General features: G+C 26.7%; 2 protein-coding genes across 4 annotated transcripts in view; one reads left to right on the forward strand and one right to left on the reverse strand.

Annotated features, from left to right (window-relative positions):
• Nucleotides 1–5,342: 5,342 nt before the first annotated feature.
• LOC122521927 (lysosome membrane protein 2-like) lies at nucleotides 5,343–7,730 on the forward strand. The gene is made up of 4 exons (XM_043642678.1): nucleotides 5,343–6,247; nucleotides 6,633–6,907; nucleotides 7,008–7,257; nucleotides 7,372–7,730. Exons 1-4 carry the CDS (start codon nucleotides 5,594–5,596, stop codon nucleotides 7,669–7,671), a joined length of 1,479 nt encoding a protein of 492 aa, XP_043498613.1. The 5' UTR covers nucleotides 5,343–5,593; the 3' UTR covers nucleotides 7,672–7,730.
• Nucleotides 7,731–12,777: 5,047 nt separating this feature from the next.
• LOC122521928 (scavenger receptor class B member 1) overlaps nucleotides 12,778–22,030 on the reverse strand; it is a 31,140-nt gene continuing 21,887 nt past the window's right edge. For all 3 annotated transcript variants that reach the window (XM_043642681.1, XM_043642679.1, XM_043642680.1), the window contains exons 4-7: nucleotides 16,310–16,807; nucleotides 15,933–16,131; nucleotides 13,944–14,152; nucleotides 12,778–13,330 (exon numbers count right to left, since the gene is read on the reverse strand). In XM_043642681.1, coding sequence (XP_043498616.1) covers nucleotides 13,079–13,330; nucleotides 13,944–14,152; nucleotides 15,933–16,131; nucleotides 16,310–16,807 — 1,158 coding nt within the window. In that variant the 3' untranslated portion in view covers nucleotides 12,778–13,078. The remainder of the gene's footprint in view (nucleotides 13,331–13,943; nucleotides 14,153–15,932; nucleotides 16,132–16,309; nucleotides 16,808–22,030) is intronic.

Raw genomic sequence — 22,030 nt, forward strand, 5'->3', positions numbered from 1 at the left:
GGAAAAATTCATTGATAAAGCTGTGAACAAATTATAATCATTATAATTTACACTATATTCTATCTATATATATAGATAGATTTATAGGTAAATATTTTTTAAGGAAAATTAAACATCACAAATACACATACATACTTAATCAATGTCAAGCACAGCTTAATTTTTAAAATAGTTTAGATACATGTTTGTTATTTAAAATTACTGCCATTTTTAGTAGTGCATGGATGATGCACTTAATGGGGAAAAAACATCTACTTATAGAAACAATTATTGCTATAACATTCTTCTTTATGTTTTAGCACAAAAGATAATTATTTTCAGTATTAATGTTATTTATTATTTATGTTTACCAATCTTGTAGCAGTTAATTTCTAAGAAAAATTTGTTCAACATTGAATTTAAAACAAAACAAATTCCTACAACATACAAAAATAGTATATTTAATTCCGTTATATAAATTAAAGTTCATTTGTCAAATTACTTATATATATATATATACATACACACATTACAAAATAAACAAATTTCAATTTTTTATAATATATTTAACAGATTTCATTTATAATAACTATTATTTATTAACAGCAACATATCAACATAATTAGTTTCATATACTGTAAAAAGTTTAATTTGCTATTACTAATATAAAATAAACAGAAAAATAAAATATATATATATATATATATATATATATGATACATCACTATACTTTTATGACAAATAAACTTTAATTTACTAACAAATTTCATTCTGTGTAAACGATGATGATAATTTATATTTATACTTGAAAATATTTTGATTCACTATTATCTTCTAACTATTATATTTTGTGTGATTGATAAATGATACGAATGCTTTGAGTATATTTGACATGAAATCCATCTAATGCTACATTTTATAAAAAAAATTCATATGCATTAAATTAGCAATACAAGCAATAAACTAAAATATTTTATATCATGCAGTTGAAGGTTAAATAATGGTGTCGCATTGGAAGGATTTATAAAAGACTACAATAATACAAAACAAAATGTTTTATTTTCTTGCAAGCTGGTAAAATAATTACAAAAATTCTGTACATACGTTCAATTTTGTAGATAACATACATTTATACATTTCTTTATCGCAGAATAATTAACGTATTATTTACTATAGCATTTATGTACGACATATTATATTTAACAAAACGTTACAATGCATTTAAAAATACCTCAGAAATAATATTCTTTAAATAATAAGTGAATTATAGAAGAGAGAGAGAGAGAGAGAGCAATAGAATCGAATTAATTTTAAACGTTCATTTTTAATAAATAAATGTAGTTTTCTTTCTTTGTTTCATAGAAATTTTTTAATGCGATTATATATATTGTTAACAAATTTAAATCAATTAAAATCAATTGAATTTGATTCATTGAATCAATTCAATCAATATTTATTGAACGAATATATTTGATTTTAAATGATTATCACAGTTTTATTATTCCCCAATGTTCGTAGATATTTGAATTATAATTATATGTTATTATTAATCACTTTGATTGTAAACATTAAAATAATTAACAATATTATTATACATTTAAAATATCACATAATATTAAAGGATAATTCATTTCTTTTCAAACAATGATTACTTTTTAACGCAATATTAACAAAAGAAAGTAAATCCTATTGCGAATCATAGTAGTACGAATAATATATTCTGCCTTAAAGTAAATGTATAAACGTGATCATAGTTATCTTCCTTTCATTATAATAGAAAATAAGATTTAAATATAAGAAATTAGATATACATACGTAACATAAAAATCACATCTCAATTTGTTACCAACAAAAAAGCAGCAGTTAAAGATCGTCGTAGTTAGTTAACGTCACTTATGATTATTAATTTTTTCAGGAAATTAAACATTAAACTTGTCACAAATGTTTTTAAATTGATGCTCGAACTCGAAGCACAGACTGTGATGTTGCATTATGTTTTATTGAAACCTCTGTTATGTCAATATATACAATCATTTTCAGTATATTTATTTTCAATTTCTCTGTCTATTTTTATGAGTCACATATCCCGTGATTTTTGACAAATATTTTATGCCAGGTAGAACTAATCTTTATAAATGTGTCAATTTGTTTGATGATATTAATAGTAATTATAATAATAGTAATAATAATGATGATGATAGTAGCAATGTAAAAGAAAGTCACATATTTAAATAGTTGTAATATGAAAATATAAATATGAATTTATTATGTTTATGAGAAATAATGCATTCGTATGCAGTTTTGTAATAGCAGGCCTAGTCTACCTTAATAATTCGATAAATATGTATATATACAACTCAGGATGAAAGTACTTTATTTACAATCTGTTGTTACAGAAAAGATACATCACATATACATTCATAAGCATATACATACACAAACAAATTGAATTTCTTTTAAAATAACAAGCACTTGTACTATCTATCTATATGATACGAGCAGAAGGAAAAAGTGCCTTCTCCTAATAAATATCTGATTACTATCTAACTTAATAATAACTATCTACTTACTATTCATCTGTGAATATGTAATATGTTTAAATGAATATATTGTTTCTTTTTTTCTATATTTTATTTGCTAATTAAGCTAACAATTAACATAATAATGCATACTACTTGTAGCGTCAGAACAAATATATGAGAATAAATGCCAAAGTTTTTAACGTTAATTGTAAAATTATTGTTAAAGCTATTCTCTATATCTGCATAAAAAATAATTAACAAATTTTAATGTAAAAAATAAAATTTAAAAGATAAAAGTTCAAGCGAGGAGACGGCCTGTAAACATTTTTAAAAAAGTTTTATTCTTACGCATAAGATATTTTCGAAACAAAAAAATACAGTATTGTTTGAAGTGAAATTTTTATGAAAAAGTTTAAATATTATTTTATTCACAGTTTATGTACCTTTATACCAACGATCGATAATAGTGGAATCTGTCTTTATCAGTTAACGTTCGGTAAAATTGGGATCTGTCATTACCAGCTGACGATAAAATAATGTTTTATCTTTCTGATTGTCGGCAAGACAGGGATCTTGTATAATTGAAAAATAAAATCGTAATTAACAAGTAAAACTTGACATTGACGAGAAATAATTAAGACACGCTTTGTAATTAGACCCGAGATACTTTTAAAAAATGAGTTCATTCGATTAATTTTTTTCATATTAGCAAATTTATCCTAAAAGATAAAAGATAACTAATAACTTTGTTTGAACGAATGTATATGAATAATAAAAGAGAAAAAGTTGTACCCCTTTGAACGATGAACTTGCAAAAGGACTTTGAAATGGTTGGTATAATTATATTTCGTGTCAAATTTATGACAGAATTAAGATAAGGAAGTAGACCATTTAATAGACCTTGAAATGTTAGATAATATTAAATTATTAATATTAAATGTATTATTTCTTTTGTAGAGAATGATGAGTAATTTGTTTTCAAATTTGAAATCATTGCTATTTTAAATGGGAACATATTTATATATTAAAAAAGAACTTTTAACGAAAAAAATTACTTACATTTATTTTAATTGTATTATTTATTGACGCGAAATATATATAAAAGATATTACGAAACAGAAAAGAGTATTTTTCTCGGCGAGTAATAATAAATATTATAATAACGTGAGAAATGTGTATGTGCAACATCACTAATAATCAGTAACTTTAATTGAAAAAAACTGCTTGGAATTTTTATATAAAACACGATTAATACTTTCACAATCTTAATGATAAATATTGTTTTTAATATTTTTATGTTATTTTTATTTTTTTCTATTACATACATAATTTGCTATAGATCTTTTAATTGTTTATCTACCTGATATTGTTAAAACTTTTGTCAAATAGCATCTGAATTATATGTGAATCTTCGTAGCGCATACAATTCCATTTATAAGCTTATTGTTATCATCCGATAACCAGAATATTTAAAAAATAACAATATCAGGGATGAAGTTTTTAGGCATTAATAAAACTGTAATATAATCATCAACACTTGATTGTGAAATCGTGTGTCCAGAATTGAAAAGAAATCGAATCGGATATGCAAAATGTTTATTTCAATTTAGTCTCAATTTTCGTTTATCGAAAAAAGACACAATTTTAAATTCGATTGGCTTTCGCGATAAGAAAATCGTTTGCTATAAGCAAGAAAAGAGAAACAAAATGTAACGTTAATTACACGATAAAATATGATTTGCGGATTTGCGTAATAATATTGCAAATAATTGGCGTTCCCTTTTTTTTTTTATTTCTCTTCCATTCTCCGTTGATTTTTTTACAACTTATGAGTAAAAAGGAAGCACAAACAGAAGATAGTAATGGGTGAATAAAATGGCATCTACTAGTCATAATATAACAATAATGTAGTATAAGCATTATCATGCTCTATACTTATGTGCATAAAAGTAATTATGGAAAGACGATTGATTGTAAAAAGATAAAAAAAAATTTGTTATTAGTTAAGATAATCATTGGACTAATTAGTATTATTTCATCTTTTTGAAAAATAACACGCGATGCTTTTTATTACAAAATTTCTTAATATATAATAAAAATATAATTGAGTAATAATTTTTGAAATATATGTGACAAAACAAAACAATCTACGAGACACATCGGCTTTCAAAATTTGCATTTAATCGTGCTTATATTTTAAAATGTAAAAACATAGAAAAAAAATATTATATATACATACATATATATATATATATATATACATATTACTAAAGAAGCAGAGGAGCATGTAATAAATGATAAAAAGATATCTCGTATCAAGCCTTTTCTTTCCGTCTGTTTGTGATAATAAGAATCACGAAAGTCTTGCCCCCTGAAACACTTACATTAGTCTCCTATAATTGGATATAAACACCAAAAATGATTCCTTCATATCAATGTGTTTGTGATCACGAATATACGTTTTATCGGTAGACACCAATTATGAAAAAAAAAGAAAATGAATAATTTTTCCTAATTTTTTTTTCAAATCACGATTAGAGAAAAGAAATATTTCTATTGTATTATTATTTTATTTGATCTTTTTTTTTTTTCAACGCGTGACAACAGTGAAACCGATTAAAAAAAAATGATTGCAAATGATTTAATTGAAATGAGAAAATTTTAATGCGCGTTTATAATATCGAGAGTATTGACTGACGTTGATGACTGCGCTTCACGTTCTAACTTCATGTATCTGGCGAGGTGTTAGCATTCAAAGGGTCATTTTAAAAGGTTATCACCTTCGTAAAGATGAAAAAGTAGGGGGATTTTTGTTTGAAGACGAATCAGTTGGTCGTCATCGATCTACCGAGTACGACGGGTTTAATCTTTTCGACATCCGTTCTAACACACACATGCACACATACACACACATACACACACACACACACACACATGTATGCACATGCAACAGATATTCATCTCAATGAGTTTGTTTGATATTCATTGATCAATCCGAGTTATTCGATAGAAATTAGTTAAGAAAATTATTAAACAAGTTTAAGTGAGTTTGTTTTGAAGTTCGAAATATTTTGTCCAACGTCGCGTTCGAAATGAAGTCTATAGGAAAAACGAAGAAGGTTGGAAAGGACGAAACGAAGTTTTTACAAAATTGGTACATTTGGGCCATAATAATGGCAGGATTGACGAGTCTTTTATTAATTGTGATATTTTGGTGTACGAACATTTTTCAAAATATTATATTGTCAAATTTGATTATACAAAACGGTACTAGAGCGTACGAATATTGGATAGATCCTCCCGTCCAATTGGTTCAAAATTTTTATATTTACAATTACACGAACGTAGAGGATTTTGAAAGTGGTAAAGTTGACAAGTTGAAAGTCCAACAATTGGGACCGTACACTTACAAGGAAACTCTAATACGTATTAACACACAGATACACGAAAATGGTACGATTAGTTATCAAGAAAAGAAATTGTTTAAATGGGAAGGAGGAAATTCTGAGAATGATATGATCATAGTACCTAACATATTATTGTTAACGGTTCTTTCATCCGTACGTAATTTAAATTATTTTAGTCAAATTGCGTTTACCATGGCCATGTCCACCTGGAACATCAAATCTTTCGTTAATCTCACCGCCGGTGATTATCTTTGGGGATACGATAACAGTTTTTATAATGTTCTGAAAATGTTTGGATACATACATAATCCTTCCGACAAATTTGGTATTCTAGTACAAGTAAATATATATTTTTATGTTATTATGTTATTTATGTAAATATATATTTTTGTTATGTTACAATTTATTTTTCAAACTTTCCAGGACAATTAATGATTAATCTATAATTGTAATTTTTTACAATAATATTTGTTACGATTAATATTTCTTCAATTTTATAATTACATTACGTAAGAGTGTTGTTTCATTTTTGTTAAGATTAGTTTTTTAGTTTTAAGTTAGTTTATTACTAAATGTGTTTTCTTCTTCTTCTTCTTATTCAAAATAACAATCAAAAAATTATCCGTATTGGTATTTAAATAATTTTGTCTATCGATAGGGTTCTGTATAATTGTCTCGGTTTCTCGAAACAAAAATGACAATGATTTTTTTTTCCTCATTTTAGAGTAATGGAGTCTTGAAAGATCGTTTAATGATAAATACGGGCATCCATAATATGGACAATCTTGGTATCATTCAAGGTATCAATGGGAAAAATATTTTAAATATTTGGGGGGACGAGGAATGTGATAAAATTGATGGTACAGATGGTACCATGTTTCCACCTAAATGGATTAAAAATCGAAGTATTCCTTTGCACGTATACATTAAGGAATTCTGCAAGACATTAAATTTCAATTTTGACGGATACAGCGAGGTCCAAGGTGTACCTAGTTTGAAGTAATTATAATTATGATATATTCGTTTATAAAAAAAAACAAAAAAAACCAAAAAAAAAATAAATATCATCCAATTAACGTTATTATCTTACCTTACACAGATACAAACTGTCATTGGATTCGTTTCAAGCATCCTCGGAGGAGTCGTGCTTTTGTCCGAAAATAAAATGGAATTCGAATGAAAGAAAGTGTCCGCCATTAGGCACATTAAACATTTCTACGTGTTACGACAATTTACCGATAATCGTATCGTTGCCGCATTTTTATGGGGCTGAAAAATCGTTGATAGAATCTATCGATGGTTTGAGACCCGAACGGGATCTTCACGAAAGTACTTTGGATTTGCATCAGGTAAAAAGAAAATTTCAATTTTCTGTTCTTCTTCAAAAATACCAAACGTAATTATGTTATGGTGCAACAAATGTGTCTTTTTATTTTCTTTTATTTTCTCTCTATAAATTTCAGTTTTTGGCATTGACGATGAACGGGACGTTGAGGGTGCAATTAAACATGGAAATTAAAAAAATTATCGGTGCGTCGTATCCGAACAAACTTAAGGAAGGTTCGATATTACCATTGATATGGAGTGAAAGTACATTAGACGTGCTTCCCCAAGATATTATTAACCAATTTTACGACGCACATTTCGCGACTACAGTAATCGAAGCTACATTCAGATGGGCTAGCATTTTCATATTTTTAAGTTCGATTTGTGCGCTTTACCTTGCTAAAAGGAATCATCATATAGAACGATCCAACGTGTAAAAATGTGTTTCTCTGATCAAGGAACAAGATAATAGAATAATGATGAACTTTCGAATAAATTTCTTTTTTTTTTTTCTTTTTTATTTATATCAATTAGCGTTCGCTCGCGAATGAACGTGGAGTGTAAAATGCGAGATAAGATTATAGAAAGAAATGAAAACCAAAGGATAATCAAATACGATGATGATTATTGGGACAATCATTTTTTAAAGGAATTATGATCTTTTAAAAGATCGTTTAAGTTCGACAAGTTCGTGTTAAATACGAAGCTACACAAATACGTACTTTTTACAATTACTTAATTATAATAATAATAGTAATAATAAGATTTTTTATTCTGTATTTTTACTAGCTTTTTATGTATGTGTCTATACATATATATATATATAGTTTTTTTTTTTAATAATAAACATTTATTATATAAATTTATTTGTTTGCATATGTTTGCAAAGAACTGATATTTTCAACAGAAGAAAATAAGATATATTTTCGTTGACGCGAATTTTTAGATTTCAAAGGTCGCATTATGGGCCAATGTAACTGTTATCACGATCTAAACTTAATAAAAAAAAACATTATTATCTCATTATATGTTCTTACGATGAAATATACTAACCCTAAATGATGATAATTTTGTATATAAAGTACGTCTTACAATTAGTATGTATATATATATGTATATTATATTTATGCAAATATATTTAACACTAATACGATTCGAAAAAACTATGAAGAAAAAATGCGCGAAGGAAAACCTTCAAAAAAAAAAGAAAAAAAGAAAAATAATACACGAAAGAATATACATTTACATTTTACGAAATATCGTGATGTACGTTTAAAATTAATTTTTACAAAGTTAAACAAACGGAAATATAAAACAACAAGTAAATCAATGTCTTGTCAGAGATTGTTCGATTCAGTTCTTTTTTTTTTTTTCTATTTTTATAAACTTGCGTGTAATATTAGAGACGTTATTAGTTATCGTCGTTGCATAATTACGATCATAGATTCAAACATTATTATTGAGCAGTTAATGATTAGTAATAACTAGAATACAAGAAGAACAAAAAAAGGAATATAACATGACGCAAACATTGATGATTCTAACCAGAAATACCAAAGCACGATTATTAAATAACAAATGATAGGAAAATATATGTAACTATTTTCCGATAATATGATTCGCTTTTTTTTTTCTTTTTTTTTTCCTTTTTTTTTAATTAAAACGATGTTAACAAATTGATAACGAGAGAAAATCGTACGATTATTGTGTCAAAAAAAATTGATATGTAATCATTATTTGTTACGTATTAATAATTATAACATATTAAACATTTTTTATAAATATATGTAAGTATATGTAGATATTTTATCTAAAGAAAGGAATGAGATTAAATAAAAAAAGAAAAAATAGTAGAATAAAATAAGAAACGATGTAACAAGTATAAGAGTACTGTGTCATTTCGTTGTGATAAGGAATGCACTGTGCACCTTAGAATTATTATAATATAATATTATAATATAATATTAATATAATATATTATTAATATAATATTATATATAATTTAATATTGTATTTATTATATATAATATAACATTTCCATCGAATAATGTTTTTAAGATAGATTTCCCATATTATTATAATTGTTGAACATCATAACGATTTTTCTCTTATCATTACACCCAAGAAACCTATTGTTATTTTTTTCTCTCTATAATAATTTCAATTAACTTTTTTTCTTATTGTTGTACCAGTAGGATAATATTTTATCGTTAATAATTGTTCCCTTTAAGAAAATGCAGATGCAGTTATAAGTTCTTCCACATAATATAATAATCCTTCTGCATCGTGAATTTTGTTGTAACAACTTTTTTTTATATATAAATGTAATGGAATATTCTGGTGTTTACTGGAAGGAAGATTAAGCCGAGCAGGTAATGTTATCGGATGTTATCTGTATCCTTAAATTTGATCAGTACAGTTGATACTTGTGCATACTTGCATACCAACTTTTCTTCTACGAATTCTTATCACCATTTTTCTCCTAAAAAAATATTCTTCGAGAAATAACACTTTACTCGAGTTCTCACCACGTTCACTTTTTCAATCGTAAAATCGGGGCTGATATTTTTTTTTATTTTTTTTTTTTTTTAATTGCATCATATTACAATTTGTGCATTTTGGATGTCATTTCAATTAAAAAAAAACTCTTCGAAAGTTCATTTTTCGTAATCATTTAGTAAACTTTGATCACTCAAGCCCCCTTTCAAAAAGTGATATCCGAGTGCAAAGGTTTAATTAAGATTTAATTAAAGGAAGAAATTCAATAATCAATCGTGGGGATTATTGTTTTGTGTGAAAGAGGGAGAGAGAAAGAAAGAGAGATGAAAAAAGAAAAGAGCATGTTTTACGTAATACTAAATGATTTCAAGGGTACGACATTATTTTTACTATGGCGCGACGTGTTGATAAAATAACTGTCAGAATGAGACAACGTGCGATAACGGGAAAATGATAACGTCTACCAAATTATTATTATCATATTTGTTTTTTTCATTTTGTGCTTTTTTACTTTTTCTAAATAAATAATCGAAGAAGAAAATTGTGTACGATTTTATATTTCCGTTTAGTGAAAACAAAAAGAAAAATAAAATATGAGACAACTAAAAAGGAAAAAAGAAAAACAAATGCAGAAAAAAAATATCTTCCAAAATCAAACGAACGATTAATTTACATTCTTACAATTGCACAATTTTTTGTTATTTGCTTATTTATAATATATGAATAAATAATTGAAGGGATGAATTTTAAATGATAGACGATTCAACGATATGGACGATTTTGAAACGATTTTTTATTATTCCCGTTGACCTGAACAAAATAAAAATGTATAAAAAAAAAGAAGTTCGGAATTTCCATTTTTATAATTGTACATACGTCGATGAACTTAACTTTCCTATGTTAAAGTTCGCAACGACGAGCGTGAAGAATAAAAAGAAGAAGAAGAAGAAGATTATGTTTGATTAAAAATAGTGGCGTGGGGGAAGTTGAGGAGAAAGAGAAATAAAAGAAGAAGAAAAAACATAAGCAAACGAATTAAAACTCATGGCAAATGTTATCAAGGCTAAATGATTTTTCGAGAAACCGCGAAAGGTCGAGTTAATCGATAATCGATATATTTCGATACGAGTAACTCGAAACCGCTAATTTCTTTTTCGTCAATTATAATGCAACGTTATAAAAATAACGTTATTCGCGTTATTATTTAAACGAATATAATAATGAAAATTAAAAAATAAACGATCAATAACAACAATAAGATATTTGATTTTTCCAATAAAAATATGTTTGTGTGTGTGTGTGTGGACAAACGAATTGTTTGATTCATTTTACGCTCGTCGTTTGCGAAATGTTATATTACTTTGTCATTATTTATACATATGTATATATTTTAAAAATATCGGCGTAATATAATTTCTCTTTCCGTTCAGATATAATTGATTAATTAATTAAATTCGCTCGATTTGTACGATCATTATTAATTCGTTCATTCGTAATGGATACGTGATTATGCGAATTAAACATTAAAACATACCCATTGCATACATATTTGGCATCTTTCAAGACGATTATCGTACAAAAATAATCCTACCTATCTAATTCTAATCATTTCTTAAACTTAACAACACGTTTTACGAAATATTTATATATATAATATATATAAAACATATACACAAAAATATTGTGAGTAACGTATAATCATTGTACATACCCTTACTTTAAAAATAATATTAATAATAATAGTAATAATAATAATAATATAATAATAATAATAAAAATAATAATAATAATAATAATAATAATTACAATCGGAGAACAGCATATTTGTTTTTTTAAATTCGTCGTAGAACATTTTCCGGTTTCACAAAGTTTTTATTAATTTTTGTTTGACCTATTTGTTCCTTCTCCTACTACTTTATTTAAAATTTATAATATTATATAAATTAAAAAGAATTGAGATAAAAATGTCTGGACGGATTCATGCATATACTGTAATAATGTTTATAAAAATATTTATATCAAACGTTTTATCTCCTTTTGATACAATAATTTTATTAAAATGTTTATAGATAATAACTTTGTATATTCGTTACGGTTTTATTTCCAGTTTGTTGATATAAAATATTACTTTTTAAATAATATTATCAAATTACTCAAGTATAGTTACTTATGTTAAAAGTGTTATCAAAGTTGTTTTTTATAATTAAAATACAATCTTGTTACGTAATGCACATACAAGATTGAACATTTTCTAGAATTACTTTTTCCTTTTCTTAAATCACAAATTATTATAATATCGTTTAAAAATGTTCTTCCTTTTCTAATATTGTTTAAAATTTCATAGAAAAAGAAAAACGAAAACAAAAAACTACGAGGTTCTAACCAATAGAAATGAAAAAAAAAATAGTAAAATTTGATTGCACCAATGTCGAATATATTAAATGTTCTTTATTTTTTCTTGTCTGTTTTTTTTAATAGAAGACATATTTGAATGCACGGAAATTAATAATAATAATAATAATAATAATAATAATAATACGAAAAATCAACAATTCGTCAACAAACTAACATGAAAACCAAACGAATATATTATGCACTTTATCTTCCAATAGTTAAATAAACAACGAAAGAATGACGCTAATAGATAGGGAAAAAAAATAAAAGATACAAAACTAGAAATTAAAAATATTCCGTTGTTGAGAGATAATACTTCCTCCTGTCTAAAAAATAAAAATAATATAAAATAATAAAATAAAATAAAATAAAATAAAACTCCAAAATAGGAGAAATAAGGAACGACGAAGTACGCGGCGGCCATTTTGTTCCGTTCGATGATCAATCGTTTTTGTTCGTTCGTTCGTTCGTTCGTTATAATAAACAAATTTAATATTCGCTTACATGAACGATTGTCTCGATAATAATGACTTATTATTTTCTTCCGTAATAGTTCTGCATTTCATTCCATTTATATATTATATATATATTCCTTTTTTTTTTGTTATTGTTTTTTCCTTATACTTTTTTCTTTTGTTTTTCTTTCTTACGCGTCTCGCTAAAATCCTTAGATATAAATTAAATATCACGTCGGACTGTACAAACGCGAAAAAAAAAATTATAACAAACGCACGCATGATATTTGCGTTCTAACGATCGTCCGTGTTTAATAAAAAAAAGAAATGTAAAATTCGGTAAAATTGTTTTCAACAAAAATCTGTTGCACGTAGTAATAATAATAATTAATTAATCGAGAAGAAATAATTCTCGTTTTTTTCTTTAAGCCCAAACACACGGACGATATTGGAACGAATGAATGCATTTGAAATAACGAAAATCTACGAATTACGTTTATTTGGAATTTTGAAACGCTGGATTTAGTTGACCACTTTTAGTGTTGTTACTCGCGTTGGCTGGCAAAGGATTGCTCAGGTGAAGTTTTTCTTGTCGTTTAGCGGCTCGTGCCAAACAACATAAAGCACCAATTAGTATAATAACACCGAGTACTGCCAATCCTCCGGATAATGCGGCTCTTACGATCGGTGGCAAATCCACCGCCATTTTTAACAACGAACGCATTTCTGGTGGTAGCTCATCGATCACCTACAAACATTACAAAATTATTATTATTTTGTCGTTTAAATTTAATCGTTGTAAACGTAAGAATATTTTTGAACGAGTTTTGCAAACAATAGCTATGATTCATAAACTTCCTCATTGTCTGTTCCTATAATTAACGCTTATTAACGAGAACTAATAATTATACTAATTTTCTTCTTCAAAAAGTAATGCGCATTATTTTAAAAATTATTAACAAACTCGTTGAATTATATTCAATCAAATCAATAATTCATTCCCATTCAAATTGAATAGAATAAAATCGATCATTTTACGATTTATTTTCGCAATATTCGTTGAATGAAAATATTTATCATGTAACGATAAAAGAGTAAGACAGGATAGAGATAAGATTAATGTTATGCAAAATAAAGAATGTTGAAAGAGTTAACTAACTAATTGCGAGAGCAACAATAACAACAACACCAACAACAACACCGATTAAGACAAGTTCTGAAGAAAGATAAAAAGAAAATGTTGTTCTTTCGGATGCAAGAATGAAAGCAGTATGGTGTAATATGATGTAAGAATGAAGTTAGTGTTTAATGGTAATGGTATTGTTGATAATGGTGGTAGTGGTGGTGTATAAAATACTTACATCCTCGAACCACATGATGGGGAAAATGATGTCAGGGAAAGATGCAACCTGTTTGATGTCTCGCACCTGGCTCACAGCGAGATTTATTTGTATTCTTGCACGTGCACGAAGGGCTGTACCCATCATTGGTTGAACGTCAACAAAAAGTTCGTGCTTTTCCTGTACAGGTGGTGACACACCTATCACGGCTTCTCTCAATGCAGGATCAGCTGAAAGAAAGATAAACAAAAGACACCTTGTGTTAATATCATTGCAAATAATGCAATTACGTGAAAGCAATAAATTAAACGATAAAATATTATTATAATATAGAATAGTAAATTCCTTAACTAGAATATATGTAAATCAACTAGACATTATTTTCCTCTTACATTAGTTACAAGTTCTCCTATTTATAATATTTCCTACTTTTAGATTTATAATTTCATTTTATTCGTTCTAATATTAATTCGTTGAAATTATAACTAAGTTATTTTCCGTTTGATTTATCAGTAATAAATAATTAAATGTTGTTTGTCCATGAATATATAAACTGGTGTACCTTTTTTTTCTTCTTGTTTTTTTTTATATCGGGTTATATAACATACTATATTGAAATAATACGTCGTTATATAATATTATATTAACCGTTTGACTACTGGAGGATTTTCAAAAAATACGATCGAAAATAGCTGAATGGTTAAAAAATGAATAATGTTTTACAATATAATATTTGCGATTTAATAAATTGATTTAATTTCAAATTAATCTTAAATTCGAATATGCAAAATAAGGTTTGATATTTTTCTTTTTTTTTTTTTTTTTGAAGATCGTATGGTAAAAAAGTATGAGGAAAATTAATTGAGAAAGATTCCCAATGATCATTATAAAATATTCTTTGCCGTCTAATAATTCTCTTTCAATATCCTCTTCCTCTTCTTCTTAATTCTGCATCTTTTCTCACGATTTTAAGACAAACCAGGTGGTGTAATTCGTGGGAGTAATTCGGTCACGAGTCTCACGAATCGTTATTGTTGAATATGGAATATAAAAGCAAAAGGAAAGAAAAAGGAAAGAAAAAGAAAAGAAAAGAAAAGAAAAAATGTATTAAGAAAATAGGTCTCATACTAGGTAACGTTCCACGAAACCGGAAGTGAAGTAGCAATAGTCGTCAGTAGACTATGACTTACGAAATAACCGAGCTTTCTTTCGAACGCACCTTGTAATACGCATATAATACTTTCTCTTTTTCTATCTAACTAGATAATGGAAACATATGATGAATGAATGAATAAATGGATGAATGGATGGGTGGATGGGATGGATGGATGGATATCAACCATAACGTTCAAGAAAAACATTAAATATAAAAGAACGTTTTACGTTACAAAGGTGACTATAATTGTCGGTAAATTTATTACTTATGCGTAACGTGTTATTCAATGACCGGTTGTTTCCTCTATAATCGATACTCTCTTTTCTCATTTTTTTTTTTAAACATGATATTAAATAACTATCGAAAACTTGTATTCGTATAATTATTTCTAAATATACGTATAAATATATATATATGTATACAGAAATACATTAACTTGATTTATTTCTATTATTATTTTTAACTATACAATTTATATATATAAATTGTATAATTTATTGTATAATAATATATATATATATATATTATTATAATTGTATAAATTATTGTAATAATAATATATATATATAATTTAAATATTAAATTATATTTATATAAATATAAATAAATATATATATAATTTAAATATTTTCTTTTTTAAATTATAATTGTATAAATTATTGTAATAATAATATATATATATATAATTTAAATATTAAATTATATTTATATAAATATAAATAAATATATAATTAAAAATATTTAAATATTTTCTTGTTTATATTATTGCAATTTATTTTGCGTATAAAATTAAACTTATATATATATATATACTATAAAAGATTGGAAAAAAAAATAATGGAATAACAATTTACCCATATAAAAGTGTGGAAAACTAAGAAGTACAGGAGAATCGAATTGGCAGGCAGAAACGTTGAATGTTCCTTCGGGTGCACAGGGTGGTCCAGCAGGACAGAAACATTGTTGAGAGTGTACCTTGTCAGGTGATGCAAATACATTCGTTGGTGGTGTAAATCTATATCCAGGAATTTCACCGGTAGTCATTACTTCTTTCTAGAATAAAATTGTATCGGTAAGAATGATTACGAATAAATAGAGCATAAAGGACAACATAAGAAAATAAATAATAATAATAATAATAATAATACATTTTGACAGAAAAATCGATAGAAAATTAGATAAAACGAAATAATAATGAATAATGAAAAAGAAATAAAAAAATGATATATACCTGAAACACCAAAGGTAGAGCCCTACAAAGGTCCTTGTCGAATATTTTCAAAACTGTATCCTTCGTGATCCGTGGTGGAAAAATACTACCATCGCTACCCATGATACTATCGCAACTAGGTGATGTCCAATGACCCAAAAACTTCTTACCTTCCCATTTTTCTATTAAACCGTATTTCGTGACGTCACCGTCACCAGAAAATACCGTGTACCAATCCGGTTGAGTACCATTTTTTCCATACAACAAACCGAATTGATCGAAAGGAAACTTTGGTTCTTTAGGTACTACGTCCTTGGCTAATTTCAATAGTGGATCCTCGTATCCCCATAATAATTGTTCTACGGATACCTCGACGAACGGTTTGATTTTTAATATGTCCATTATTGATGCCATTGCCAGTCTGAGAAAACGTGCTGCGTACTTCGATTGAGATGTTGCTGATAACATTGGAACGTTTGGCACTACTACGAGATCATCGTCAGAACCAACTGACAATTCCTGTTAAATAAACATTTTTTTTGTTTGTTTCTTTAAGTATTAAAATTATATATCACATATTTAACATTAGATTTACGGAATGAGCTAATTTGATTCATTAAAAATTTGATTACTATATATATATATATGTAAAAAACTTAAATATTATTTAAAAAAATATATTTTAGTTTTTAGTAACGTTAAAATTAATTCCTCCCCTCTACTCAACCCTTCATTCAAACAATATTTGTTAGTCATTAAAAAATAATGAACAAAATGTCCGTAAATTTAATGATAAAACCATATTTATTTTATTTAAATATATTTAAGCTAGACTGTGTTAAATGATTTAATGATTTCTTTTTAAAATTTCAGAGGGATTCCAATTTTATTTTGAAATATTTGTTCCTTTTCCTTTTTTTTTTCTTTTTTTTTTTTTTCTTATATGACATCATAAATATCGTAATAATGTATTATTTAGAAATATCAACTCGTTTAAATGATCAAGCTTAATTAATATTTCATGAGAGAGCATGTGATGATGACAAAAAAATTAAACCAGCAAAAAGAAAAAAAGAGACAACAGATAAAGATAATTTGAATAATGAGAGAATAATAATAGGAAAACGTTAGATGTTGTGTTCTGGATCTCTTAGCAAGTCATCACGAATAGTTATTTTCCATGGTTATTCATGAAATCTAACGTGAGGTATTGTATTAAATTAATAATCGTCGAGTAGACAGACATCACAAAGTTAATCACGTGTCCAGTCTTATCACCGGAAATTCGCGACATGTTTTTATTATTGTCGTATCGTATTCATAAACAAAAAAAAAATAAAAGAAGAAGAAGAAGAAAAAAAAAAGAAATAAAAAAATAACACAAAAAAAGAAGGAAAAAGATAAAAGATTTGCAATTATTCCCAAGAACTTTATCCATTTCCGTAATAATGTATTTTATTTGTAATTTTATATCTAATTTTATATCTAATTTTATATCTAATTTTGTATTCGATTCGTCGATTATAATATCAATTGAATATCAATGAAGAAGTATAATAAAATTTTAATTACTTTGTTGTAACGATTAAAACTATGTTCGAATGTAAATCTTACGACATGAGTCACGTAAAAAACTCTGTCTTTCTCGTGCTATGACTTTCCTTTTAAAGTATATTATTACATTTAACACTAGGATTGTCCGTGCGCGTTAATTTAACTCATTTACTCGTTTATTTAAATGGGTATATAAAAAACATCTGACAATCTGGTGTTAAGAAAATGAAAGGCCTTATTCAAACGAAAGAAGAAATAAATGTTTTTGAACATTTTTCAAAATCTTTACGTTTATCTTTATGTTGGGTATCATTTAGATCTTTTGATTTTCTTCTTTTGGTATTTCTTGATAAAAAAAAATATATATATATTTATTAACTTAACTCACACGAAGTAAAAGGATAAGGTTATTATGACGACTGGTTTTACTGGTTCTTTGGTTGACGTGAAAATATCCAATTGCGAATCTTTTACCGAAAAATATTTAACATACGAGTTTCTTTCGAAATCAATGTGCAACACGTAGATTTATATTTGTATTATTTATATATATATATATATATATATATCTTTGGTCAGGGTTGTATTTAAAATGAGGTGCAATTAAAGTCTCGAGTTTTAATAGGAATAAATAAAATCTAATATAAAAGAAATAAAAATAAACTTTCAGAAAGTCGTTAAAATATGATAGCGTAATTATTATTTATGTTTGTTAAAAAATATTACGTAATTTTGATTTAATTATGATATAATTTATCATGAAAACGTTATATATTATTTTCAATAATGTAATCAAATGAAATTAGAACGTAAACGTATAGATTTCAATGAAATCAACTGGTATTTCTTGTTTCTATAATACATCTAATAATTACACAATATATAGTAATTGTGACCATGTATTTAATTACTATTTACCTATTAATATTTTTATTTTTTATTAGATAAAAAAAATCGAACAAATAACGTTCATTGCTAACCGGTAAATATTTATAAATCTTACGAAACGTGCGATTTAATGAAATATAAATTATGCATCGTTTATTTTTCTCTTCCTTTCACTATGATTTTATAAACTATTGTAAATGTTAACATTTAAAAAAAATAAGATTTAAAAGACATTTAAAAATGTTGTTTTTAAATTTATTCAGGGAAACGTATATTGCGAAATAAAATTAATAATATTAATTTAATATAAATAATTAAATACGATAATGATCGAATAATAAATCTATCAATCAAAGTAACGTGCAATGAAAATAATAATAAATTATTTTTTTTTGTTCTCAAAAAATTCACAAATCAAAAAGTGTAATTATTAAAGTTAAATCATAAATAATATAATTTTCGATATTAGTCGAGTTTTATCAAATTTTTGAAAGGACTGATTCGAGAAATCAATGATTAACTTCCACTACTAATTATTGCACACGTAAATGCATACTTATCGTTTTCGTCGCCGGTGAAAGTTTCTTGCATGTTTGCTACGCGCGTTATATACCTTCGCATGAAATACCTTCTTTCAACTTGCTTGCTTACTACGTTGTTGTATCAATTCGAATTTATAAATACAATCTCAATATATATATATATACCAATATTTAAACTGAATATTATAATTAAACTTTTTCTTTATTACAGTGTGTGATATATAGTTATATATATATAATACTAAATTATATATTAACTATAACTATATTAACTAATACTATATTAACTATAATATATATATATATATAATAATAATAATAATAATATATATATATATTATTATATTATATATATTATTATTTAATTTTAACAGTTTATTTAAATATATATATGTATTATATATAAAATATATAAAAATTTAAATTTATATATTTATTTAAATATAATATTTAAGTATATAATATATATATTATAATATTTAAATTGAATATTAAAACTAAACTTTTAAATAGTTTTTTTTTTAATTACTGGATATATATTTTCTCAAATAGTTATAGTTAATATATAACTTAATATTATATATAGTTTATAGTTAATAAACTTTATATTATATATTTTATAGTTTATAGTTAATATCTCCGCCTGCATGATCGCAGATCAGCGATCATGTTGCCGGTCCTAAGCCCGGGAAAAGGAGGAAGGTTGTTGGATCAGGTTAGCTCCCTACCCAACGTAAAAAAAAAAGAAAATTGCTCATAGAAAAGAGTTTTGGCCTCGGAACAGGACGGAAATACAGATGACGACACACGCAAGAAAATGGACAAAGAAATGGAAGAAAGAACACATAATGCGACTGGCTACATGGAACATCAAGTCATTCAATAATAAAGATCAAGAGACCCTGAAAGAACTGAAGGATAATAACATCGATATTTGCGCCTTACAAGAGACCAAAAAGAAAGGCAAAGGGCAAATACAGTACGAAGATTACTTAGTGATATATAGTGGGGTAGAACAACAAATCAGGGCAAAGGAAGGGGTAGCCATCGCAGTGTCTAAAAAGTACCAAAACAACATACAAGAATGTGAATACATATCTTCACGAATCTTGGTTGTAAAAATGGAAGCGGATGACAAAAAGTTAAATATAGTGTCAATTTATGCACCCGAAGATAACAAATCGAAGGAAGAAAGAGAAGCCTTCTACGACCAACTACAAAACTTAGTCGGATCATTACCAAGTAATCAACAAATAATAATCCTTGGAGATTTTAACGCCCGCATCGGAAACGAAATAATACCTGGAATTAAACAAAGGTTCAACGAAAATGTGTTAAATGATAATGGAGAACTTATGACACAATTGTGCACATTTAACGAGCTAAGGATTAACAATACATTTTATAACCACAAAGAGCACTACAAATTCACATATAGCAACACCAGAGGTTCAGGTCTACAATTGATTACATTGTTACTAACAGATATGTCCAACCAAACCAAATACTAGATGTTAGGACATTAAACTCCGCGAATGTAGGAAGCGATCATAGCCTGCTATTAGCAAAAATAAGAATGAAGTTTAAACCCAAAGGAATCTTGCACGAGCAACTCAAGAATCGAAAATAAACATCGAGTCACTATGGAACTTACCAACCAAACAACTATACGAGAACAGGTTGAAAGAAAAAATCGAAAAAGACCCAATAAAAGAAGAAGATAACATAAACATAGCCTGGAAGAAACTAAGAACCAACATTTAGAAGCTGCATACGAAGCCCTGGGAACACGAACTGTAAAAAACCGGGCTAGAATGATCAAGACTCCTTGGTTCCGCCCAGAGATTAAGGAAATATGCAAAAAAAAGAAAATGGCATACCTTAACTATAGGACATTACGAACACCTGAATCATACGAAATGTATAGACGAATCCGGAATCAAGCAGCGACATTAGTAAGGCAAACAAAACAACATCATTGGGAGATTTTTTCGAAGAGAATGGAGAGTGACTTCTATGGACTACAAAAACAAATCTGGCGATTTATTAGAAATCAAAGAAAGGAGGTCAACGAAATGATCGAAACAAATCAGATCACAAGAGAAACCTGGATTAGTTACTTAACAGAACTCTATAAATCAGAAGAACCTCAAGTGGAACTAAATACGCCAGAAATAGTAACTAAAAACGACATACAAATTGAGTCCAGTGATGTAGAAACAGCTATTCGAAAACTAAAGAATAGGAAGAGCTCAGGGCAAGATGGCATCCCAAACGAATTACTAAAATATGGTGGCCAACGTCTCACACAACAGTTAACATTCCTAATCCAAAAAATACTATGCCAACACAAAATACCTGATGAATGGCGAATCAGCACAACTATAGTTATGTTTAAAAAAGGAGACAAAAAACTACCTACAAATTACAGGGGAATAAATCTTTTAAATACTTCATTGAAACTAACAACAAAAGTCATAACGAATAAAATTAACAGCTTAACGAATCTAGAAGACGAACAGCAGGGATTCAGATCAGGTAGATCATGCACAGACGCGGTTTTCATCATAAGACAGATAACAGAAAAATCAATTGAATACAACAGACCAGCATATATGTGTTTCATTGATTTGGAAAAGGCATTCGACCGAGTGCAGTTAAAGGATGTTATACACCTCCTCTATAACCGGCAAATTCCGAACAATCTTATCAAGACCATAGAGGACATCTATAGAAACAATAAGATCCAAGCAAAGAT

This window comes from Polistes fuscatus, unplaced genomic scaffold (genome assembly GCF_010416935.1).
Source record: "Polistes fuscatus isolate 324 unplaced genomic scaffold, CU_Pfus_HIC Scaffold5, whole genome shotgun sequence".
Classification (NCBI taxonomy): Eukaryota; Metazoa; Arthropoda; class Insecta; order Hymenoptera; family Vespidae; genus Polistes; species Polistes fuscatus.